Genomic DNA, 19,194 nt, shown 5'->3' with positions numbered 1-19,194 from the left:
TACAGAATTAGTAGGGACATTCTTGTCAAACAAAAATGGCACTTTTGAAAAAAAAAATTAAAAAAATAGCATCACTAAACCGCCTTTTTTTCAACGAACCCATTCAAATAAGGGACAAATTGCTCAAAAGACTAATAACACGAGTTATATTCAATTTTTTTTTTTTTTTTTTTTTCTTCTTCTAATAAGGGTGTTTCTTGCATATTTTTTATTTAGTAAGGGAATTTTCTGTACCAAACCCTCTATATATAGCTATCATATCTAAGGAACCGTGTATAACGTGATTGAATTTCTTGCTCATTAGCAAACAAGAAATCATTTTCGATATATATAAGGTATAAAATTAAAATTGTACAGGAAAAGAAAGACATCCAAACATGATAAGATACAAACAAATAATTAGCCTATTATTCATGCTGGATGACACCTAATATGATAATTGTTATGCAAATTTACATTGGGACGTTCCACATTTAAGTTTTATGGAACGAGAATTATTACTTTCAAAATGGATACAGAACTGATGCTAATTGCTAATAATGAAATAAAGACAACCTCGTTGTTTGTGGATACAAGTAATAAAAAATTGGAGAAAACATTCCTAAAGTTCTGGAAACCCAGCCGACTTTTCAAGAAACTTTGACTCTTTCAGGAAACTTTGTCACTGCATTTTTAAAATATTACATACTTGAAAGTGATCATGATTGTCAGGATCCAACTCTTAAAAACGTTTGTACTACTGGCCCAATTCTTGCAATCCTCATCATGGTCAAGAGCGTCACATTCCAATTTTCCAAATAATTAAGAAGGCATTTTGTAGGGCTAAAATCTTTTTTGCAATATGATTTCCAGCACGATACATACCAGTCCACCGACAGCAAATACCATGGTGCCCCTAAAACCTGGAAGAACAAAATTGAATCATCAGTTCCAACACAATTACGTAACTCTCGAGAGCGGAGAAAAAATAGGGAGAAAAGGAATATTAAAGTGATAAAAATGAGCACAAATGGCATAACATTGGTATAAGTTTTAAACTAAATTGGTTAAAAGCATAAAGTGACAAATAAATAACATAAATTGATTTAATTTAAAGTTACATGGTAAGCAAACATGTACAATATCAGATTATATGCATTCCTTGCTAAAAACTGGTTTTGTGACGACACCAGTTGCTTTAATAAGTAGTTAACTTAATAGGAAAATCAAATATAGTGCGGGCACAAACTGGAGTAGAACAATCAGTGAAAGGGCATTGTTATTGTGATCAGCTCATAAGCTACTCGTTGCTAGCATAATGAACCAGATAACAATCTGCAGAAAATATATTCAGCTAACAATTCTTTTCTCCTAGATAACTTTATAACTTACTTGAATAAAGGTAAAGAAAATTGTAGAAGTAAAAATAGGCTTATAGGAGCAGAAATAAGTGTGATTGTCATGATGGAGTCTAGAATATATAGAAAACACGAACTTACTAGGATTACTTTAATAATGATGAAATAGAGAAATTTAAATTTCCCCTTATTATTTATTTTTGTTTCTAATGCCGGGTGAGCAACACAAGATCACAGTAATTACTTTCTCATTTCAGGAATTTAAAATACTATAAGAAAAGTAAAAGTACCTGACTTCAAATTCCTCATTGGACGATTCCTCATCGGATGATTCCTCCTCAGACGATTCTTCAACTTCAATCCTTTCTTTCGGGACGATCTCATATCGTGGAATATTCAATCGATCATACCTGACTTCTGTTTCAAAACCTCTATCGCCTATGGGAAAACTCTGTCCCACGGTCAGATGCGAAGCTATATACGCAACTCTATTAGCTACCGTGTTTCCTTGAGAATATTGAAACAATATATCATGTTTATCAAATTCTAACAAACCAAAAATTTTGCTGCATCACAATAGTTTTATATCAATATAATTGGAAACTTGAATATAAATTTTAAGAATAAACTCGAACTTTATACAAAAAACTTACTGATAAAGTCCAAGACATTCAATTGGTCTATCCTTCTCACGATTTAGCACCTTGACAATTTTTTTATGGTTAATCTCCAATAATATATACTTTGCTTCCGATCTCCTTTTAAGAATTTCATCTATCCCATGAAGCACTCCAAGTAAGAATACTTCATCTCTAGATGTTGCATCTGGAAATGGCTTATAGAAAATTTCCAAAATCCTTCCCCTACAATCTCTTAATACTTCTCCACAAAAAGCTTCCTTGGTCCCACCAAGATTTTTCTTAAAAAACACAGAAACATTTAACTTGTATTGTCCATCGACTGGTGCTCTCCAAGAACAGAGTACTGAGTATTTTAATAGTGTCATTGGAGAACTCTCCAAAACATAAATTTGCTGATTAAACAGGTAATTATAAATCCTTTTTTTGTACTTTTTAGGAATCCATAGAATTAACGACATGAAGTCATCTATTGAGATATATCTCGTCTTGGAAACCCCAGCCACATGCCAATCAGTGTTGCCCTTTTTGAACAACCCATAATTTTCTAATATAATGTTGTGCTTCTGTTCGAAAAAAAGTTGTTGGGGTCCACAAAAAACCTGTTGTTTAATGATCAAACAATATATTTGTTAAAAAAATAATCTGAATTAGATAAAAAAAAAAAAAAAAAATTAAAGTTACGTATATATTGAACTTACGACTAAATTGGGGATGCAATTGTGGATGCTTTTAAAATTTCCTTCGTTGATATAAGATACAGAACTTGCAATAAAATTGTCAATGTTTGGAAAATTTCCTTCCTTGATGTAAATGGCACGCACCATACGATTAAGGATTCCTAAGGAGGCAAAATATAAAAACAGCATTAAAGGCAAAAATATAGTAACAAATAACAACGAAAAGATAAACATTTTAATCACATGAAGCCAAAATCTTTCTTGATTGTTTTTAAGAATCAGGTACAAAAATAGAAATGACAATCCTGGAAGTAAATTCACAAATTAGAGTACGTACGATGCTTTGGGAAATACTCCCGCTTGAAATTGAAGTTTGAAAGATACGGTTTTCACTATTAACCCAAATGAAACGATTTTATATGTTTAGCCCTTTAATTCATTTATTTATTTATCTATTTTATGTTTCCTGATAACCCAATTATTTTTTATTTACATTTCAATTTTAATTCTATATTTTTCTCAAGCACTATTTCTCAAACAGCTGCATTATTAGCAACCGGTGGTCTGAACCAAAAAAAAAAGTTAAGACTACATTACTTCAACTGATGTTGAACAAAGTACACTTGTTAAATTTCCCCCCTCATCTTCAAAGGGTTCACATCAAATCTACCATGCCAGAAATAATTAAGAAAATAAATAGGAGTGAGGTAAATAAAAAAATTGCTAAGCATATTATTTCGAATGATATTCAATTCAATGTGGTTTAGACTCGATCTTTTATTGATTTCGTGAAGAGTGTATTTGTAGTTGAGTCCTAGAACTTACGTTGTATGCCTCAATCATACAAATTACCAACTTACTCAACTTTATGCACGAAGCTAATACCAGATTCTACGATGGAAGTTGAGGCATACGGTGTAAATTTGCATAAAATGGGATTTATTTTATTAATTGTAACATTTTCTTTTATTGTCTTTACAAGTATATGATATAGAAGAAAATAACTAAGATGTGTATAGCTTAATTTTTTGTCCCGAATTTTCAGCTCATACGTGTTATACATGTATGTATCCGTATTCGTATTTTTCTTTTCCGTTTATTTGGCCGAATTTTGCAATGTATCAAAAAAAAATCGAATTATACTCATACGTTCCCGAATCCTTCTTCTCCTCTTTTTCCTTAGCGTAATTTACTAACTATGATAATAATAAAATTCCCTAGAAGAGGGAAGTTATAGCTAAACACAATGCAAAAATTCAGAATGAATTAGATATTCGAAACATTTCATGCTGTGAACAATATGCTCTCATTACGGGCTTTTGTCTTCATTTTTTAAAACTAGCAATGACAAGCATGGAATTGATGTTCTGGAACGATAGAAATAAAAGACTGCAATTTGACCTTCGCAACTGGGCAATAGTACTCCAAGTCCAAGGCATGGATTAGAAGTAATGAAACAAAATTCTGTTGATAGACGATGTAATGTTACTTATAAAGACTGAGCATCAGCATTTCAAGATATCTTCAGCAATAGAGAGTTGCATTATATTCTTTGTGCGATAGAGAGGTCAAGGATAAGCGTCGACCTGTCTTTAGCGTGATCTTATGTTTGTGACAAGTCGGTATGAAGAGGAGAAGCTTTTTGGAGGTAGTAAGACTACCTCGCATTCTCACTTTCGGGCTATTGTCGTCAAACGGAGGGCACATATTCAAAGTGGATGTGGGAGTGCCGAGAGAAGGAAAGAGACTTAATAAATGTGCCTTTTTGGTTTTTTCTACAAAGAAATCGCAAGCCTCGAGAAGACAGAAGAGTGGACTATGAAGTCTTGAATGGTGATGACTGGGGTGTGTGACTTCATTGCCGGGGACCCAATACTTCTATTCAAGCTACATTCTCGCAATGAGGCAAATAAGGTTTTAAAAAAGGGAAAACCATAATGGGGAGATGCTTTTTTAAATACAGAGTGGGATTCTCTGGAATTATGAGGAAGAGCAAGGAATGGCGAATTCTATTGTATGGTGTGCAGCTCCATCTATGGTGCCATCCACAATTCGTTGCAATTGGGGATCTATGTGGTGATTTTAAGGGCGTAAAAGCAAATGAAATGGTAAACATGAAAAGAATAAAGTTTTAGGCCTGGACAGAGAGGAGATACCCGCTTTTGTGATGGCGGGGGACGGGAAGGTGTTTTATCAGGTGGCTGTGTTGGAAGAACCATGTCAGAATTGACTTTGACAGTAGCATCGCTCAGAGATCAACATGAGAAGTTGTTAACTCAAGAGAAGGATTGGTGGTGAGAGAAGGACGAAGCCAAGTGTGCATCGGAAGTATGCCGGAAAGTGAAATATGAGAAGTAGAGGTAAAAGGGACAAGAGAGGTTGGGGACAAGGGTCTTTGCAAGCGCCTGAAGCACGTAAAAAGAAGAGGCGAACAAAAGGAGAGGGTCTTCTTAACAACCAAAAAGGGGTGGGAGGCAGCTCGGTTGCAACATGGCATATAGGGGATGGCAATGGGAGAGAAGTCACACGACATGTGCCGCAAACCTATGGGCCTGCTATTAATGATCCAATCATAAATGCAAGCATTCGGTCTAGGTTTTAAAATTTTGAAAACATAGACCACCACCTCAAACAAGAATGAACCTGCTATTACTGATCCAACCCGAAATAAAAATACTAGGTAGGAGTGACAATAACTGATACGACATGAAATAAGCGTGTTTACATTTGACTAATCGTGCTTGGATTGCAATAGTGTCATCCCATACCATAGTTGTTAAGGGCACACCTAGGCTCTAAAAAAGCCCCAAGCTTGTCGAGGCTCATCTAGAGAGCCTTGACCTAGTAAAGGCCAAGCCCCTTCAGTCAGGCTCACTGGCATGCACTTTTTAGTATGTCCCAAGCCAAAAAAAAAAGTGTCTTTTAATTTTTAGGTAAATTCCACTTACCTCTCTTGATTCCCCCTACCGTTGGGACACCTGACAGAGATGAACAGAATATTTTAAGGTAAGTGAAATTTGTTCTCTATTTTTCAATAATTTATTCATATCATTGTTCTTTTATCAAATGACTACTAAATTAGAATGTCACTATAGGCAATTTCACCCCACTAGGGGCGATTTCAAGGCAAATGTGATTTTGTTTTTCAGTTTCAGTTTGCGATGAAATCTTCTTTAGAAATTGCAAGGATTCCAAGAATTTCACTGAGAAGGGATGTGAAGTCAGCAGTTCCACATCGAGGGCCGTCTTTGTACATCGACGAGGAGCCCGTCGGAGGGAGGAAATCAATTCTCTCACCTTGCTTGGTCGGTCGTTTTGACAAGGAAGTTGGGGGATGTGATCGGGTGGAGGAAGGAGCAGCGTGAGCATGGAATACGTCCTGTGGAGTGGGGATTACTCCCTTATCCGATTCGTTGCTCCTATTCAGGTTTCCTTCTCAGGCAGAAGCTCAACGTGTGTTGAAGGAAGGCCGGCGTCAATGGGGATCTGCAACCTTGCGGATCGATGTGTGGTCTTTTAGGGTTGGTTGTTGCGGCGTCCTTAGAGACAAAGGTCTCAAACAGATCCGGATGTTTGGACTGCCCCTTCACCTATGGTGTCATGCTTTATTTGTTGAAGTAAGGGAGTTGTGCGGCGGATTTATGGGAGTTGTTGCTGATGAAACAAGGGACGCCGAAAGCGTTCGGATTACAGTGAGAATAGGATCGACCTGTCCACAATTCGTGTTTATTAATGATGACACCTTCTGTTACAAGGTGGCGATCTGGGAAGAAGTCGCGCCGGAGTTGGTTCCCTCGACAAAGAGTCTTGAAGGCAGTGATGGGTCTCATCTTATGACTGAGGAAGGATGGAATTCGCTTCTTAACAAAGGGAAGGAAGGGGTGCAACAGATCCAACAATGGCTGAAAGATAGAGAACTTCAAAGGGCGGTGAAATTTGTGCGAGGAATCAAGTAGCCGAGACGCGCCGGTTACGCGCGTTGCAGCTGACAAGAATAAAATTACACGTGGCGCTCGTAGAGGCTCACTTCCAGATTCATCCCTATCCTTATCTACAAGGGTTGGTGAAGAGCTTGGGCTGGGCCGCACAAATTGGCCTAAGGTTGATTTGGGTCGGAGGGGTTCAGGGCAAGCTAAAGTGTTAAGTTTTGGGTCTGGGAGGAATGGGCTCAAGTTCAAGCCTGACTTTGGGCCTAAGACAGCCCACACTAAAAGACGGGTATTTAGAGGACCCAACTCCCTTTCTGTTTCCTTTCTTAACGAACCAGATCCATCTAAAAGACAAGCCCAGGTTCAAGCTCAAATCCAAAACCAAACTCTCTCCTCTTCTTCATTTTAGCGTCGGACTGAGAAAGAAAAGTGGAGACGGCCAGTTGCTTCAGCTAGTCACCAAGGCACTCGATGGACTCGTACTGAAAAACATAAATGGGTAGCATGCTCTCCTTCTCCTTCTCCTTCTCCTTCGCCAGGTTTGACCTCTGTTTCTCATTCTAAGAGCTCATTTTCTACCCCTTCTTGTGAGGTGATGGGAAATGGTGGCGATGGTGTGGAGGATCGTTTGGATCATAAGAGGGGTTTTTCTGAGGCCATTGTTCCACGGGCTGAAGAGTCATTGTCTTCAATGATCACGTCCGGAAGTGTTGGTTGTTCCAATAAGGTCACAGTATGTGTAGGACGGGACCTTCATTTCAAGCTGACAGATGATTAGCCATGACTTTACTTAACGAACTTAAGCTCTTTGTTGCTCTAAAAGGCTTAAATGGTCTACCCTCTGTGACTAGGACGAATTACACCCATGATTTGATGACAAATTTTACGGATGACCATGGAACATAGCTGAATCTGCAATTAAACTTGTATCAGAACAGTGTTGAAAGCAAAGGGGAGGAGTTTGAAGATCAATTTTCTTCTCAACAAATCTGTCCTCTTGCCTGGGATATTGATCAATCTGACGTGGACATTATGGAACCCTTAGCAACTGTGCACCCTAATTGTCTAGAGACGACAAACGATTTGGGTATGGACTAGGTGTTTGATAATATTGGCAAGGTCAGTGAAGCTTTGGGTGTCTCCTCAGAAGGTGATGATGACCGAACACAATCCATTCTTCAAGCTATTGTGGCAGGAAATAACAATACAGGGACCTTTAAAAGCACAAAAGTTGATAAAGATAGGAAACATGCACATCGGAAAGGAGATCAGGAGGTTAAGAACCTTATTTCCAATGTTAATTACGAAGGGAAGGATGGAGTGAATAAAGAAAGGGGAAGGACCAGGAGTGGGAAGCAGGGAGGAAGGGCATTGATTATTTTTGGTTCTCAATGAAGATACGAATTATTACATGGAACGTCCGTGAATTAAAGTTGCTGTGAGGAAGTGGAATGCCCATGTTATATGTTTGCAAGAAACCAAGTTGGCTTCTATTACTACTGATGTGGTTAGAAGCCTTTGGGGAATTAGGTTCGTGGATTGGGAAGCGTTGAACGCCTCCAGCACATCGGGCGGCATTCTTATTATGTGGGATCGCAAATGGATGTCCGGAACGAATTTCTGGAAAGGGCTATTTCTTCGTCATGAGTATTTCAGACGGAAGATGATAATTTCAGTTAGGTCTTTTCTGGAGTTTATAGACCCGTTATTGATTGTGAAAGACCTGTTTTTTTGGCAAGAACTCAGTTACATTAAGGAATTGTCGTCCTTGCCTTGGTGCTTAGGCGGGGACTTCAATTCTGTTCGATCTCCATTTAAGAGATCCACAGGGGGGAGGTGGTCTCCGGAGATGACCCAGTTCTCTGACTTTATTGATGGTCACCTTCTTATTGATTTGCCATTGGAAGGGGCAACTTTCACTTGGTCTAGCGGCAGAGACCCAGTTACTCTATCGAGGCTAGATAGATTCCTAATTTTTGGAGATTGGGAGGAGAAGTTCCCGGATGTCACTCAGGTTGTGGAGGTATGACATCTAGACGCACACCATTTCGCTTCGAAAATATGTGGTTGAGAGCTGAGGACTTCCAAGGGAAGGTCCAGTCCTGGTGGGTAAAAGCAACGTTTACAGGCTCCACCAGTTATGTGCTTGCTAAGAAGTTTCAGATTCTCAAATATGAGCTTAAGAAGTGGAACAAAGAGGTGTTTGGGAATCTTGAATGGAAGAAAAATAGAGTCCTGGCTGATATTGCTGAACTTGATCGTCTTGATGAGCTAGGGCAAGGCTCGGAGTCTCTGCGCTCTAAAAGAGCATCTTGTCTGGCGACTTTTGCTGAGATTGCTGTTATGGAGGAGATTTCGTGGCGTCATAAATCTCGAGCTCTGTGGCTCAAAGAAGACGACCGCAATACTAAATTCTTTCACAGGCTTGCTAACGCTCATAGAAGATACAATAACATTGGGCACATTCGTGTGAATGGTTCAGAATTGTGGAAAAAAGATGAGGTGCGTGGGTGAATTGTTTCTTTTTATCAGCAGCTCTATACCGAGACTTTGGGATGGAGACCTAAACTTGACGGTTTGCATTTCGATGCTATTTCTATGCTGGATAGTGATAGGCTTGAGGTTCCGTTCTCTGAAGAGGAAGTTCTTAAGGCGTTATCCAATTGTAATGGTGATAAAGCCCTGGGCGCGCGCCTAGGCACTAGGCACTTACAAGCGCATGAATTGCGCCTCATAATAGCCTAGGCGCAGTGACTTTCATTAGGCGCACGCCTAGGATGCGCTTCGTGCTTTTATTCAGGAGCGCCTAGGCGCGCCTAATTACTTATCCATGTGTTATTCAGCTTTTTCCATGTGCTGTTCACTTTTCCATGTGTTGTTCAGCTTTTTCCATGTGCTGTAAATTTGTCTTCTTATGCAATAAAAGAATAAAATAAAGAAAAGCAACATAGAAATGTGAGACAGTGGAACAAGTAAAGGAAGACCAAAAGCAGAGAAAGAAAGAAAAAGGGTGTAGTTTGTTGTAGTCAACTTTGTCTTCTTGTGTAATAAAAGAATTCTGTTCAGCACACATGTGCTGGAATAAAAAGAAGCTTTTGTAAATTTGTCTTCTTGTGCAATAAAAGAATAAAATAAAGAAAAGAAATGCAATGATCAAATAAAAATGGATACAACATAGAAACGTGAGAGAGTGGAACAAATAAAGAAAGACCAAAAAGAGAAAGAAATAAAGGGGAGTAGTTTGTTGCAATGAACTTTGTCTTCTTGTGCAATAAAAGAATAAAATAAATTTACCATTCCTGCTTTTTTTTTTTTCTTTTTTCTTTTTCTGTTCTGTTTTTTTCTTCTTCCTTTAAGATTGTTTGGTTTTATGACTCAAAACTGAAACTAAATACCTTCTATTTGCAGTTTTTCTTAATGGAGCTTTATTGTTTCAATTGGGCTATTTTGCTGGTTACTTTATTGGTTTAATTGTGATATAGTTAGTGTTTTTATTACTGGATGTTTATTGTTTAATTGTGTTCTTTTTGCTAAGAATTATTGTTTTAAATTTTTACTAGTGCGCCTCATATCACTCGGGCGTGCGCCTCGCTGTGCATCTCGCGCCTAGGCTCCAAGGGAACTCTAGCGCCTCAGTGGTCCTAATGCCTTTAATAACTATGGTAATGGGCACGTTTCAGGATTTTTATTCTCATGGCACATTTGAAAAATAATTGAATGCATCTTTCATTGCTCTTATTCCTAAGAAGGGCGACGCCTCTGACATTAAGGTCTTCCGGCCAATCAGTCTAGTGGGATGTATGTATAAGCTTAGTGCCGAGGTCCTTGTTCTTAGAATGCGAAATGTTTTGGATGGAATTATTTCAGAGTCACAAAATGCTTTTGTTGGTGCAGATTTTAGATTTCGTTATTATCGCAGGAGAATGTGTTGAACCTAGGTTGAAGAGTGAAATTCCTGGTGTCTAATGCAAACTTGATATCGAGAAAGTCTATGATCACGTGACTTGGAAATTTCTTCTTTACTTGCTTCGAAGAATGGGGTTCGGGGATCGATGGATAAAATGGATTGAATCTTGCATCTCGTCCATTATGTTCTCTGTGCTTGTGAACGGCTCTCCTGCTGGTTTTTTCTCGAGTTCGCGTGGTTTGAGACAAGGAGATCCTTTGTCGTCTTTTCTATTCCTTATTGTTATGGAGGGATTGAGCAGATTAATGAAAAAAGCAGAGGATCTGGGTTACATAGGGGGATTCACAGTTGGTAGAGATGTTGCTAATCAGATTGAGATATCCCATTTGTTGTCTGCAGATGATACCTTGGTTTTTTGTGATGCTGATGTTTCCCAACTCAGGTATTTGAGGTGCATTCTTACATGCTTCCAAGCGGTGTCTGGTCTTAAGATTAATGTTGGAACGAGTGTGCTTGTCCCAGTGGGGGATGTTTTTGATATTTCCACCTTAGCTGCAGTTCTTGAGTGTGGAGTGGGTGCTTTTCCACTCCCTTATCTGGGATTACCTTTGGGAGTCTCCTCTAGAAGAGTGGGGACTTGGGATCCGATAATTAACACGTATGAAAAAAGATTGACAGGATGGAAAAAACAATATCTTTCGAAAGGGAGGAAGGTCACTCTTATTAAGAGCACCCTCTTGTCCCTTCCCACATATTTTTTATCCTTGTTTCAAATCCCGTGCTCTGCTGCTGAACGGATTGAAAAAATTCAGAGAGATTTTCTTTGGGGTGGAAAAGGAGAGGAGTTTAAGTATCATCTTGTTAATTGGGAGCAAGTTTACAAACCTTTGAAGTTTGGCGGTTTAGGCATTCGGAAGTTGGTCTCTTTTAATAGAGCCTTATTGGGGAAGTGGTTATGGAGGTTCGGTAAAGAGCGTCATCGACAATGGAGAAGAGTTATCTCGTGTCGTTTTGGGGAGGAGAGTGGAGTTTGGTCCTCTCGTCCTGTATCTATCAATGGAGGCGTTGGCGTTTGGAAGTTCATTCGAAAAGGTTGGGATGTGTTTTCCACCCATATTCAGTTCAAGGTTCGTAATGGTACGAATGTTAGATTTGGGGAAGACTTATAGTGTGGTGATTAGTTGTTGTCACTTTCCTTTCCTCGTCTCTTTTGTATAACCAATAATAAGCATGCTTACGTAATTGACTGTTATCATCTTGATAACAGTGGAGTTACGTGGGATGTGCGTTTTAGGCATTCTTTTCAGGATTGGGAGATAGCAGAAGTATGCGTCTTTTTGAACCTATTGTATAGACAAAAGGATGTTGGCAGAGGTTGTGATGACATTTTGTGGACCCCCTCTCTTCATGGTAGATACGGAGTTCGATCCATGTTCTTGTGTTTGTCTAATTTTATTGGACATAATTTCCCATGGAAGTGTATTTGGCGCTCTAAAGCTCCTCTTAGAGTCGCCTTCTTTGTTTGGACTGCAACCTGGGGAAAAATTCTAACATTGGATAATCTACACAAGAGAGGTAATACCATTGTTAACTGGTGTTGTCTCTGTAAAACTGATGGTGAGTCCGTGGACCATTTTCTTATGCATTGTCCTGTTGTGTCTAATTGTTGGAATCTCATATTCAGTATTTTTGGCATTCAGTGGGTAATGCCTAAGCATTCTTTTCAATTAATGAATGCTTGGAGAAGATGCCCTGTTACTTGTCATGCTCGTGATTTTTGGAGGGTCGCCCCACACTGTGTTTGGTGGTGCATTTGGAGAGAGAGAAATAACAGAAATTTTAAAGGAATGGAATCGTCTTTAGCAAACCTAAAGTCTCATATTCTTCGCTTTCTTTTCTGTTATGTTAGACGCAACGCTTGCTCCTCGATTGATGATTTTTTTGTTCTCTTGGACTCTATTGGTCCGTAGGTTTGACTTTTGCTTTTTCGTTTTTGCGAATTAGGGACGCGTTCCCCTTTTGAACGTTTTTGTAATATATTTTTTACTTATCAAAAAAAGAAAAAAAGAATGTTTGATATCATATCATGACGATATTTTTCAACATTATGAAATATTTGACAAAATCCATAACTTTATAGTTGCATTTAGTGCTTCATTATGAATACTTATGATAATATATGTTTAAACTAGTGCATAATGAAAATTATAATTATTTCAGATTCATAATCACATTTAATTTGGTTAATACATATGCATATGAAATTATTTATCAGCATTAATTAACCTAATCCTCTCTTAGTTGATATATCCCATTTGTAAAGAATTTTTTTATTTTTTGGGCACATAGCTCAAATTGTTCTTATTACACATTGATTTTATTGAATTCATCGTCAATTGGTGTTGTGATGTGCAAAAGAGATGAGGAAACAGTGGTTCATCTGCTCCTGCATTGCCCTGTGACTTAGGATTGTTGGGGTTTACTTTTAAGGTTCTTTAGGTCATGCCAAGGTCCCCTAATGCTTTGGTGGAGGCTTGGAGAGGGTGTATAGTGGGGGCCAAGATCAGGATTATTGGAGGGTTGCGCCCTTATGCGTCTGGTGGTGCTTATGGCTAAAAAGGAATAGAAGATTTTTTTAAGGAAAGAAGACTCCTATAGGGACTCTTAAGTTCTCTATTATTAGCACTCTTTTTTGTTCTCTATTTAATGAGCTCGGGATTATTGGAGGGTTGCACCCTTATGCATCTATGCATCTGGTGGTGCTTATGGCTAGAAAGGAATAGGAGATCTTTTGAAGGAAAGGAGACTCCTATAGGGACTCTTTAAGTTCTCTATTATTAGGACTCTTTTCTGTTAGGTTCTAGGGAGAAATTGTAATTCTATAGAGGAAATTGTTGATATTTTGGGCTCTTTGAGTATTTAGAGGCCCCATTTGGTCTTGTGTTTGTTTTGTGGGATGCATCCCCTTTTGGGCACTTTAATACAATCTTACTTATCAAAAAATATATATATTTATTGAATTCATATGCAAATAGAAAAGATATATGTATGTTGATTTAACTAATTTATTGAAGGGTTAATTTCACAAACCACCCCTCAGGTTTGGCCAAATATCACTCTCAAACATCTTTCGAAAATAACTATCACTTGGGTCTATTTCTATTTTTCCGTTAAAATCTCCGTTAATAATGTAAAAAAGACAACTATACCCCCTTATTTTTTAATCCTATTTATTCCAAAATATACATTATACCTTCAACTATATAAATAGAAATAGACCTAGTTTAAAATATATATATTATAATCGCAAATATATATTGTAGGTGGCGACATCTCTGTGCCATCAACGGAGAACGGCTGTAAATTGCAGCGTTGTTTTTTTTAACAAACTAACAAATTGGCAGTGGTTAGCGGTAAGGACGGTGGTGGTTTGGTGGGAGGGACGCCGAACCAAAGATTGCAGGTGGAGTCGATGGTCTTGACGCCTTAGATGGGCTTGGAAATTTTGAATTCGGTAGAGCTTTGGCGTGGAGGATCTGTACCACCAACCATCACCGTTCACAGCGGGTGGAGCTCTTTTGCAACGTATTTGTCAAGGCACCTTCCAGGCCGGCCGGCATGAACTCTCCGCCGCAGCCGTACACGGTGTCGCCACCAAGTCCGACGACGTGGATTTTCAGCCACCCTGGGACCTAGTTTCCTGGGTGCCGCTTCATACGGCAGCGCGTTAGCTCCATCTTGGGTCGAGACGAGTTACCTAACTCGGTAGCAACTCAATCTCCTCGTCTTGCTCCTCTTCCTCTTGATCCTCAAACTCCATTAACATTTCTTTCACTAATACAATAACTAATTATATATAATCAATATATATATAGCTAACTATATGACATATATATTGTCAATTTTTGTGTAATTTGATTTGGGGGTGTTACAATAACAGTTAAAAATAATTAAATACAAATTCAATTCAATACAATTAAAAATAAGTTACAGATTTAATAAGAGTTCCAAAATAATATATACATTATAATAGGAAACTAATGATGTGAAGACTGTATATAGTATGAACCCATTATTGAAAAAAAAAAAAAAAGGAAGAAGAAGAAAGAGGGTGTTATGTGTATGTCCATATCTAAAACTAATTATGTATATGTATATATATATTTATATATATATAGTATAAACCTATTATGGGTTTAAACAAAATGGGTATCTATAGATATGTGTGTGTGTGTGTGTGTGTTGAAACAAAATGGGTATGTATATATATGTATGTATATATAGTTTTAGGGATATTTTTGTCTTTTTATCATTTTTTAGGCTAAAGAGTTGTTTTGATAAAGTCAAAGGATATTTAAGTCATTTTACATTGCGTCATAACTGTGCAATTAACGATTGGGGTGTGAGTGAAAAACGGAGCAAAAGTTTCTAATGTAAGTGATAGTTATTTTCGAAAGATGTTTCAAGGTGATATTTGGCCAAACCTGAAGTAGTGTCAGTGAAATTAACCCTTTATTGAATTGATAAGTTAAAAATATTTCTTTTCTTTTTTTTCCCCTTAATTGGAACTCACACACACTTGTCTGTTCTGAGACTTGAACCCCTGACCTCCCTTTGAGAAGTAAGAAGCCGATACCGCTAGGCCACTGGTTATTTCTTATTTTAATATTGACAAGTATGTGTTGAATAGTTTAATTAAATTTTATAAACTTATAATGTGTGCCAAAATTCTTAGGGTGTGTAGGGAATCCAACTTTTTATGGTAGTGGGTTTTTAATACTTTCTTATTGCATTGATAATACTGAATTTCCAAATTTATCATTGTTAAAAGAAAAAATAGTACTCCGTAATTAGTGCACTCCTTTAATTAAATCAATGTCAGAAGGATAGTTTGGGAATGTTATAAAAAATAGTACAACCATTTTTGGAATGGGAAATGTATTTTGGGACAATCCAAAATAGAAAAATGGACAAGAATTTTGGGATGGAAGAAGTAACTAATATATATGACGATCAAATACGCACCTTCCTTTGATCAGCCATGCACATATGTTGCACCTTGTGTTTAGGATCCAAAAGACCTTTGGCACCATAGTGCACATTGAACCTTCAACAACTATGACCCGAATTGACATGGTAACTAAATGTGTCATGTTCATGTTTGACTTGCAAATCCATTTATAACTAACCTGTGTAATTAAACGTGTCGGATAAATATGTTGTGTTCGTGTTAGAAATGACCCATTTAGCTCAATGTGTCGTGTTCGTATTACAAATGACCTGTTTAACACAGTGTCTCATGTTCGTGTTAGAAATGGCCCTAATAGTATGAAATACTAATTAAAAATAACAGTATACATAATCTAGACTACAAAGACGACCAAGAAAAGCGATTAGTTTCTTTAGCAGATTTGTCCATACTATTTATTCTAGTTGTGTTTTTCTTTTTTAATAAATAAAATGTATTAGAAAGCGTTCAAACGGAGAACACATCCCAAGAGATAAACAAGGAACCAAACAAAAACCCTACGGAGCCAAAGAACCCAAAAAGTCCACAATCTCATCTAAAGATATACAATTTATTGTAGCATGGCGCTTTCTCGTGCTTTGTGCTTTCTGGGTTTTGTGCTGTTACCACGTTCTATAGGAATGAAGTCCTACTCGACAAGGACATTTAATGTAAGAATTTATAGCACACAAGATTTTATTTCGATGGAGTGGGAGAAGATGTTTCCGACACTGTTTAGGTGGCATTAGCTAGACCAGTCTCAGGTCACACCCCTTTGTTGCGGGACTGTGGTGGATTGTGGCAGAAAAAAAATAAATAAATAAACACATTCAGATTTGAAAACATGTGGCCTCAGGCGAAGGCTTCAAGGAGATAGTGAAGCATTGGTAAGAAAGGTATGAAGTAGAAGGTAGATAGAGCTTTTTCCTTGTTAGCAAGGTTCACCTTTTAAAAGAGGATTTTCTTTTTTCTCAAAAGTTCAAGCAAACACACACACCCACTATATATATTATGCCTCCACCGAGACTTGAACACTCAGCTTTCCCCATTCCGGTTTGGGAAGGAGAGCTTATAGCACCTAGGCTAGTGACCATTCGTAAATATAAGATTTTTTAAATGTGCATGTTAAGAAAAGGAATAAGGAGGTGTTTGGGAACCCTAATTGGAGGAAGGACAGAATATTGAAAGCGATTGTTGTGTTTGATCGTACAGAGGGAGCGGGGGTTTAGACAAGTTAGTGAGGTGCAGGGGAGAGGAATGCAACCTTAGTGCTCAGGAAGATTGCTATATTATAAGAGATTTCGTGGCGGCAAAAGTCCAAGGATTTTTTTGTAAGGACCCGCCCAAAACCAGTGTAGATATTGGCTATTTTGCACTCTCTCCCACATCACCGGAGGGGAGAAGTTCCTGGCATTTATATGTGTGAATTACCCCCTAACCATGTAGATGCGTTTTGAGCAAAATCATGAGTACCAAGAGGAGAATGTGCAAAGCGGACAATATCTACATGGGTTTTAATTAGGTCATGACAAATGGTATCAGAGCCCATCCCCAGCTGAAAATGGGAGAGCGTGCATAAGCGCACGGGTTGGCCAACAATGATGCTAGGTCCTAAGAGGGAGTGATTGTAACTTCCCACATTGTCGTGGGAGGAGAAGTTGTCGATGCTTGTATGTGTGGACGCCCTTAACCATGTAAGCACATTTTGAGCATCGGAGGACAGTGTGAAAAGTAGCAATATCTACACAGGTTTTGGGTGGATTGTGACATTTGTGGCTCAAGGAAGGGGATTGAAACACGAAATATTTCATAGGTTTTTTTTCCCGAATGGTTAAACAACTGAAATGTATGATGAAATAATTACATATTGGGCCTTTGGCCAGTACAAGCCCAACTAAGTGGAGCAAAAGAAGCCCAGTGAAGGGAAACAAGGGACAAGCCCAATCCGAGGGAGTACCCATATTGGAGAAATCCCAATGAATGTTTTTGTGTGGATCAAGGAGGATGATGTTAGTACGGAGATTATGTCAATTGAACAGTACTTGCATATGGAGAGCATCAAGCAACAACCACTGCTGGATGGTTTGGAGTTTGATGTGATCTCAGCAGAGGATAGAGAGAAGATACAAAGACCATTCACGGAAAAGGCGGTGGTTTGTACCTTGAAGAGTTGTGACAAAGATGAGGCACTGGAAGGTGGTAAGGAAAGAGTTAATGGGGGTGGTCCACTCTTTCCAGGTATGAGAAATGCATAAACGCCAATTTTCTAACACTTATCCCAAAGAAGGGGGCCGAATGACATCAAGGACATTAGACCAATCAGTTCAATTGGTAGTGTTTACAAACTAATAGCTAAAGTCCTACCCATGAGGTTAAATAAAGCGGTGAATGATGTAATTGGGAGACCCGGAATGATTTTGCTAGAGGGAGGCAAATATTGGATTCTGCTCTAATAGCCAGCATGTGGCTCCATGCTGAGGAGCAACGTGCCCGTATGATGTGTAAGCGTGATGTAGAGAAGTTTAAAGATGTAGGACTTTCCTGCTTTGTATGCTAAAGAGGATGGGTTTCAAAGAGAGGTGGAGGAGGTGGATTTAATTTTGCATCTCTATAGTGAGGTTTTCAATTTTGGTGAATGGGGCCCCATTTGGGTTCTTTGGCAGCTCTAGAGGGTTGAGGTAGGGGGTTCCCCTTGTCCCCTTTGTTGTTTATTAATGTGAGGGAGGCATTCAGTAAGCTGACAAGGAGAGCAGTGGATCTGGGCAATATTAGAGGTTTTAGAGTGGGCAGGGATACGTCTTTGCAGTTGGAGATAATCCCATGTTTTGTTTGTTGATGAAATAGTTGTTTTCTGTGAGGCTCAATTCAGGTATCTTCAAGTGCTTTGGTGTGCTTTGTGGTTGTGTCTGGCCTAAAGGTCAATATAGGGAAAAGTGTGTCGGTGCGAAGGTGGGGGAAATGAGACTTTCTGGCTGATATTCTAGGGTGTGCAGTGGGACATTCTGGTTAACGTATTTGGGTTTACCATTGGTAGATCCACTGACAAGGGTGGCTTCGTGGGATCCACTCATTAGATTGGTTCAAGAGGAAACTTACAAGGTGGAAAAAGTAATACGTATCAAAGGGGGGCGACTTATACTCTTGAAGAATACCCTAGTTTCTCTCCCTCTTTTAAACTCCAGCATCGTTGTTCATAAGATGGAGAGATTCCAAAGGAACTTCTTGTGGGGCAGTAAGGAGGACAAGTTCAAGTATCAACTTTTTAATTGGGAGGAGGCCCATTCAAGTACATGGTCTCGGGATTCAAAGGTTGGACTTGTTCAACAAAACCTTGTTGGGGAAGTTGCTTTGGAGATGCGTGATAAAATGTTATGGAGGAGGGTCATTAGTTATAATTCAGGAAAGGGAGGGGTGGTTGGTGCTCCTTGGAGGTGCGTGCGCTGGCAGGGGTGGGTGAGGAAGTTATCAGGAAGGGTTGGATGAATTCTCAACACGTTAGGTTTCGAGTGAATAATGGGAGGAGTATATGGTTTTGGGTAGATGACTGGTGTGGAGAAAGATTACTTTTTTTTTTTGATAAGTAAAACAGAAAGACCAATAAATAAGGTACTCGTGGGTGCCCGGGCCAGCTTGCGCGCACCTCAACTAATCCCATGAGGCCCTGAAGTTAACGATCGGACAAGCAACAAGCCTCC

General features: G+C 38.7%; 1 protein-coding gene across 2 annotated transcripts in view; it reads right to left on the bottom strand.

The window, feature by feature from the left end:
- Positions 1-383: 383 nt before the first annotated feature.
- The window catches only part of LOC132280214 (uncharacterized), a 34,792-nt gene continuing 15,981 nt past the window's right edge, over positions 384-19,194 (bottom strand). Inside the window, exons 3-6 of one of the 2 annotated variants that reach the window (XM_059782388.1) lie at positions 2,677-2,816; positions 1,991-2,577; positions 1,628-1,903; positions 384-902 (exon numbers count right to left, since the gene is read on the bottom strand). In XM_059782388.1, the coding sequence (XP_059638371.1) occupies positions 896-902; positions 1,628-1,903; positions 1,991-2,577; positions 2,677-2,816 (1,010 nt within the window). In that variant the 3' untranslated portion in view covers positions 384-895. Of the gene's footprint in view, positions 903-1,627; positions 1,904-1,990; positions 2,578-2,676; positions 2,817-19,194 lie in introns of those variants that run through there. The other variant, XM_059782389.1, reaches the window with a different exon arrangement.

The sequence above is a fragment of the Cornus florida genome, unplaced genomic scaffold (assembly GCF_030987335.1).
Source record: "Cornus florida cultivar Cherokee Brave unplaced genomic scaffold, ASM3098733v1 CherokeeBrave_3.0.0_Hap2_Chr10, whole genome shotgun sequence".
NCBI classification, from domain to species: Eukaryota; Viridiplantae; Streptophyta; class Magnoliopsida; order Cornales; family Cornaceae; genus Cornus; species Cornus florida.
Note: the sequence above shows the minus strand (reverse complement) of the source record. Positions and strands in the feature narration are given on the sequence as shown.